The sequence below is a fragment of the Triticum aestivum genome, chromosome 2D (assembly GCF_018294505.1).
Source record: "Triticum aestivum cultivar Chinese Spring chromosome 2D, IWGSC CS RefSeq v2.1, whole genome shotgun sequence".
Taxonomy (NCBI): domain Eukaryota; kingdom Viridiplantae; phylum Streptophyta; class Magnoliopsida; order Poales; family Poaceae; genus Triticum; species Triticum aestivum.
In genome coordinates this window covers 623,382,250-623,388,860 of record NC_057799.1, presented here as the reverse complement: position 1 = coordinate 623,388,860, position 6,611 = coordinate 623,382,250, and the positions used below count along the sequence as shown (strand labels likewise).

Below are 6,611 nucleotides of genomic sequence, written 5' to 3'. Positions count from 1 at the left end.
AGCCACTGGCAGCCCAGACACTACCGGCTTTCGAGTTTTGTTGCTGAAACTGTTCGCCCAACACCCGAATAAATTCTCATCAGTACGAGAATATATACTTGATCTTCAAATGAACGCTCACATTCCAAGTGAAACCGAGGAGAAGACCCCTCCTGGGATTTCAGACTGGAAAAGGAGAGGATTTAAACAATCCCATCAGGACGCCATCAGGATGATTGAAAAAAGAAATGGAGAATAATTCCTTTGCACTTCTTCCCACGTTCTGCTTCTTTGCAATGTAAGGACTTCAGTGCTATTGCCAAATCTCAAAACTGCAGTCTCGTGAACATGTTCAACTGAAAACGAAAGCCTTTCATCTGAATTTGGATTCCCAAACTGACCTTAAACAGAATTCCTCAACGCTGTTCCACAAAATTAGATACAGTGGTGGTCGGATTGATATGTCTGATCGGGCCCAAATTGCACTGTCAGCATCACAAAAATGTCATCACAAGTGGTGTTGAGCATCTGCAGCCTTTTAGATTCAAGCCACAGAGCCGTATTGCCCGCTAAGTGCATTGTGCCCATATCTATCCAAAACACGGGGTGCACGTTCCACAATGTGAAGATCCACATGATTTCTTCCACAATTTCTGATTATCTCTGTTAAAACATGGGAAATCAACTCTGGGAATGGCATCTGCGGCCATGCTACAGAATGGTGAATTTGCATAACTGAATTGGACAACGTAACGATGACCGACAAACCATTTTCCCAATAACCCGAACGCACTGGGCTCACAATCTGTGGTTGACATTGCTCTCATGCAATGTGTCGATGAATCATTCGACAAAAACATGCAATAGCTGTCTCATTTTTTTATAGCGCACATTGGTGTTCTTCAATCTCAATAACACTATACTCGTAGGCCCCTAAAATTTCAGACTGGGAAAACAAGAATTTCAAACGGAACCCATGCTACCAAATATCCACAGGACTGAATCAGGAGGATTATACAAAGAAATATGTAGTGTATTTTCTTTGCAACTCTTCCAACGTCCTTCTGGTTTCACTCCATAGTAACTGTCTAATACAGTCTGACAGTCCCACAAATAAATCTTCAGGTACTGCTAATCTTCCCCACAGAAAATACTCATTTACCTTTGCAAACGGAGACTTCTTATTCCCTGCCTCAACAAAATCTCACATACCACAACTCTGGCTTTAGCCACCATGAATCTTCCCAAAGGAGAGTTATTTTTTCCATTGCCAACTTTTTTAGGTCAAAATGGCATCGGCTGTTTAGTATCCATCAACCCATGCTAGAAACTGGGAATCTCCAAACTTGCCTTCACAATGAAATACAGTTTGGTTATAAGGATATTTTTGTCCTCGAAACAGATATTTTTGTCCATCCTCATTCTGTAGTTTCAAAAACCTCTTAAACTTCACTGAAAATGAGATGGTGGTGTGATGTCCTATTGATCTAAAAGAACCTCTTACCCTCGATTTGTCATCATAAACCAGTTGTGCTTGCAACGTGTCTAACAATCTTTCATTAGCTTTTTTGCAATGTAAAGACTTCAGTCCTATTGTCAAAACTCAAAACTACAAGATGGTGAATATGTTCAGATAAATATGAAAGCCTTTAATCCGAGTTTGGGTTCCCAAGCTAAACTTTAACAGAATTATCCGTGCTCAACACTTTTCCCAGAAGCAGTCAAACCTACAGAAAATTGAGACCATGATACCACCGATCTTTTTTTTTCGAAACGGAGGCAAAGATTGCCTCATCTATTAATTAAGCAGAAGAGAATTGCCCACCACCGATCTGAATGCCACACATCCTGTGCCAGACTGCCTGTAGAACTTAGAACAAATAAGTGAAGCTACACACGTCATGCTTCCATGTCATGATGAAGACGTCACTTGTCACCAGCTTCCCCTTTTGAATAATTTTCGAGCAGCACAATCGTATTGGACAAACCAACAGTAAGTTCTACAGTAGCTCCAACACATCATCCACCAATAAAATCATTTTCTCAACAACCTGAGCGCACTGGGCTCACAGTCTGTGGTTGAAATTTATCTCACAGATCATCCTACAAGAGCATTGCACTGTATCCCATATCTTTTTATCAGCACACTCTGTAGTTCTTCAATCCCAATAAGGCTACTTGCAGACGCCTGCTACCAAATATCCTCAGGAGGATTACACAAAGTGCAGATCACATTCATTGCAACTCGTCCAGTGTCCTCTGGTTTCAGTCTACAGCTACTGCGGATCTTCCCAACAGAAAGTACCTAGGAGCTTAGGCAAAACCTTAACTAGGCATTGCAATACATGCGATGCAGGTCCCGGACGTGCTCTGTAGGAAACCTCGCTGGGCAATTCGTGCACTTCACGCCAGCCAAGCTGGCATGCCAGTCGCTTACGTGTGAAATTCTCTGCGAAATGAAACTGAACGTAAACAAAAGGCACCTGAACTCAAACCAACAGCACATGGAACAAAATATACGAGACAATGTTTCGTTTGCCACTAAAACTTACATTTGACTGAGACCTTCGAGTGTCAACGCCTTTCTCGAAGTAGCAAAACGTGCACACCTCCATATCCGGTGGGCAGCTTGACATGATCTTGATGTATTCCTGGTGAATATCACTGCTCAAATACCGATCGAACTTCTGGGAGTCCTCGACAATCTGCAAATGTATAATTTGCAAATTATATATAATTGTTTCTCTAATATCTTATTTCAGCAAATAGTCAGGCATAGCAGTTTCACGTACTTCACTGATTGAAGGGCCTGCAGGTATAATGCGGTCTGCTTCGGCCTGCACAACATGTGCAAACAAACTTAAGGTGGAAATAAAGCATTTGCTGTGCTGCTGATATAAAGAGTGCTAATTGACAATAAAATGCAAGAATAATCTAGAACATGGACATGAAGGAACCTTCTACTTACTTGACTGATTGAAAGGTCTGTAGGTACACTGCGGTCTGCTTCGTTCCTGTCACAATCATGCCTCTTCCTGCGCCTTGCGTCCTTGCCATATTTGAAAGCATAGTTCTGGCGTTGGCGCTCCTGAACATATTCCAAAAGGATGGAGGAAATTTCAACATGTTAGAGTTTCCACTTCAGAAAGATGAGTTAACTAAACATTAACACATCAAGACATTGTTCCACATAACATTTGCAAGCAAAGTTAAGATGGAAATAAATCATTTCTTGATATAAAGAGTGCTAATTGACAACAAAATGAAATAATAACCTAGAACAACAACATGTTATAAACTAGTAAGAAAATTAACTCAAAGATTCAACTACCAAAGCTATTCTGTGTAGGAATTTTTTTGTGTTGACACCATAACATATTGTAAAAACACAAAGGCAACTTCAATAACATTACCACTGGAAGTTGAGGTGAAACCTGCTGCTGAGTGTTATTCTCCCTATGCTCCTGATGGGCAGAACCTTCAGTGGGCCTAATAACAATAAAAGTATGAATTTTAGTGCTCCTAAGCATATTGCAAAAGCACAGACGAAATTTCAATGTTTAAGTGCTTCCACTTCATAAATATAAATCAACTAAAGCAATGGCGACAGCCTCAACCTGCCAAGAAAAAGCAAGGCAGATCATTCTCTGCACAATCTCCTACTAAAGCAATGATGACAGTCACGGGCGGCAAAAATTAAGCAAAATACACAAGGTAAACATCAAGATGTGACTACTGAATACTGATCATAAAGAAATGGTCGAGGCACCATAAGCAAGTCTGCTCTTTATGGACAATTTCTCAAGGAAGGGTACAAAAATTAAGGGTACAGATATTGAAACTACCAAGCACACAAATGGCGGCACTATGGAGTGTTTACAGAAATCAAATAGTGCTTTCAGATCTGTAAGATGTCTTAATGACAGGTTAGAGAAGGTGAGGTGAAGCCTGCTGGCTGCTGCTGATGGTAGAACCTTCTTCCTGGGCCCAATAAGAATAAAAGGATGTGTTTTTTATCTTGACAAAATGTCTTAATGTTCCATTTATATGCAGTATTGTCACAATAAGGTGAAACAGTCCACACAAAATCTGACCACATTTTTCATTTCATATTTCCTAGATACTAAATCTGACATGAAAGAGGAATCAAATCCAAATGCCAACTTCAATGCCAACGTCCAACTTGAATGAGACTCGTATTACATAGCTGGACAGAGGTTGCTCACCTTGCCGCCGGCGCTGCTCCTGCTGTGCACCCAAGTCAAGAAGGCGTCGAGTAGTCCCCTCCACGGCATGGATGCCGCCTTCTCGCACAGGAAGTTGATGAATCTCCTCAATGCTGTGTCCTGGGGCGGTCCAGCCACCTCATCTTCATCGGAAGCGGACGCCTTGTTCTTGGCAGAGGCGGACGCCTTGGTCTTGTCCGGGACGGGGGCCTTGTTCTTGGAAGAGGCGGACGCCTTGGTCTTGTCCGGGACGGGCGCCTTGTTCTTGGCAGAGGCGGACGCCTTCTTGTCCAGGGATGGGGCCTTGTTCTTGGAAGAGGCGGACGCCAGGGCGGGCGCCGCGTTCTCAGCGGCGAAAGGGGGCGCTCGGCGCCGTGTCCCTGGCGGCGGTGAGCGCGCCAGCTGCAGCGCGGACACCCCCGCCTCCTTGGCCGCCGAACCTTTGCCCCGGTTCGGGGCCAACTTCTTGTTCGCCATTCCCGCCGACCAGGAAGGGTTCTTGGCCGCCGGGCTCCGCTCGGGCGTGGCGGGGAGAGCTTAGGAGAGCAGCGCGGCGGCGCGGCTGACCGGATTGTAGAGTATGCTGGAGTTAGGGTCCGGGCGAGGAGGTGCGAACTGGCTGACGGTGGATTTCTCGATTTCCGGCGAGGTGGTTGGCTGGGGGCGGTGGTGGATTTCAGGCAAAGCGCGCGGGGTGACGGGGGAGAGAGTCCGAGGAGGGGACGGGAAGGGAGAAGGGAAGCTCTTTTATGGGCTGGAGAATCCTATCTCATGGGCCTGCGAGAAATATCCGATGACCGTTGGGCATCCAGCCCAATAGCTGTCTCTGTTTTCTTTAAGAAGCCCATTTTCAACCTTTTCCATTTAACATTGTTTTTTCCCCCTCAAAAAATTTATTAGCATTGTTTTTTTCTCTCTTTTGGCCAGCACTAAGGCGATAGGTCGACCTACAGAAGGTAAAATAGGTCTCTCTCTCTCCGTAGGATTGTCTTCTAACGTCCAAAATCAAATATTCACCAGCACATATGTCGTGCGCTCCAACGGGAGAAAATTAGCATGTCCACCAAAACATATATCAATGCGACACGACAACATTCGTGCAGTGCCACCTGATGGCGGCAGGGATACGCATACCAAGGTTGAATTCTACTCCCTCCTTTGTTGTGGTTATCTCATGACAGTCTTGAAAATGGATTATTAACGCAAGATTGATGGACTCGGAAAGAACTAATCCATTAATTATAGGGTCTCCCCCTCATAGCAACAATCCCAAAATCTAGTCTTACTTACAAAGCCGCTTAATTTATATTGACGCAACCATCCATGCAAATCCAACGATTTTATTTATTTAGAGCAAAATCTGTCGTGCTAGCCCAAATCCATTTAATTCCTTCACTCCCTCTGTTCTTAGGTTCTTGAAGTGGCTTCCCGATTACCACACAATTTATAAATGTATATAAATTGATGTATTCTCATCCAAAGAGTCAAAGTGAGACTTTTTAGTTAAACAATGAACCTCTATTTTAGCACAAGCACATGCTAGGTCAGTTGGTTGGGGCCTTTGCGATCATGAGTTCCAACCCCACAAAGCATAAATATTGTTTGCTACTCCTTAGTCTGCAAAAAAAAAGAGTGCAATGCAGGCCCTCCTAACATATTTTATTTAACATACGTAGCCAATTTAAATGGGGTAAACGCACACACACACACACGCGCGCGCGCGCGCACGCACCCCCCCCCCCCCCCCCCCCACACACACACATATTCGCTACTCCGTAGTCTATAGAAAAAAGGTGCACTGTAGTCCCTTCTAACATACTTTATTTAACATATGCAACCTATTTAAATAAGGTAGAAAACATTTAATATTCCATAGCAATTAATTAGGTTAATTAAGGTTATACCCTAAAATGAATTTTATATTAGTTAACAGGAGCGACCAATAGGACGGTTGAAAATTAAGCATTTTTCTGGTCAAATTACATATATAAATTATTTTAATCCGAGTTAGATTTGCAAAGTTATAGCATGATCATTTTAACATATTCTCTGTAAATGATAAAGACCAAGGACCTAAATGGGCTGAAAATAGAGTGAACTGGGTATACTGTAGCTGAACGTGGAATACTAACCAACGCCTAGTGCGCACGACAGTGGATACATAAGTTGGGTTGATGCCCAGCAGATAGTGAGAAAGGAGAGGGACTTAATACTGGGTCATGGATTGTTTAAAAAACCACCAGTGAGCTTTTTATAAAATGTACGTACAGCGGACGGGCAGAAACACTCCATACTTTATTACTTTATATACTAGCGCCGAAGATGCGCGGCGCACGCCGCGCCAGTGGGAAGTCTCATTTATATTTCAAATAAATACTTTAATTTAAATATTTATTGCATGTAGGT

At 43.2% G+C, this 6,611-nt stretch overlaps 2 protein-coding genes across 2 annotated transcripts; both read right to left on the bottom strand.

The window, feature by feature from the left end:
• Window positions 1–627: 627 nt before the first annotated feature.
• LOC123056081 (uncharacterized) lies at window positions 628–3,171 on the bottom strand. The gene is made up of 5 exons (XM_044479826.1): window positions 3,160–3,171; window positions 2,948–3,067; window positions 2,772–2,816; window positions 2,532–2,684; window positions 628–2,428 (listed from the first exon to the last, which is right to left on the bottom strand). Exons 1-5 carry the CDS (start codon window positions 3,169–3,171, stop codon window positions 2,309–2,311), a joined length of 450 nt encoding a protein of 149 aa, XP_044335761.1. The 3' UTR covers window positions 628–2,308.
• Window positions 3,172–3,400: 229 nt separating this feature from the next.
• LOC123050514 (uncharacterized) lies at window positions 3,401–4,894 on the bottom strand. Its single transcript, XM_044473297.1, has 2 exons — window positions 4,206–4,894; window positions 3,401–3,468 (listed from the first exon to the last, which is right to left on the bottom strand). Exons 1-2 carry the CDS (start codon window positions 4,680–4,682, stop codon window positions 3,460–3,462), a joined length of 486 nt encoding a protein of 161 aa, XP_044329232.1. The 5' UTR covers window positions 4,683–4,894; the 3' UTR covers window positions 3,401–3,459.
• Between the last annotated feature and the right edge of the window lie 1,717 nt (window positions 4,895–6,611).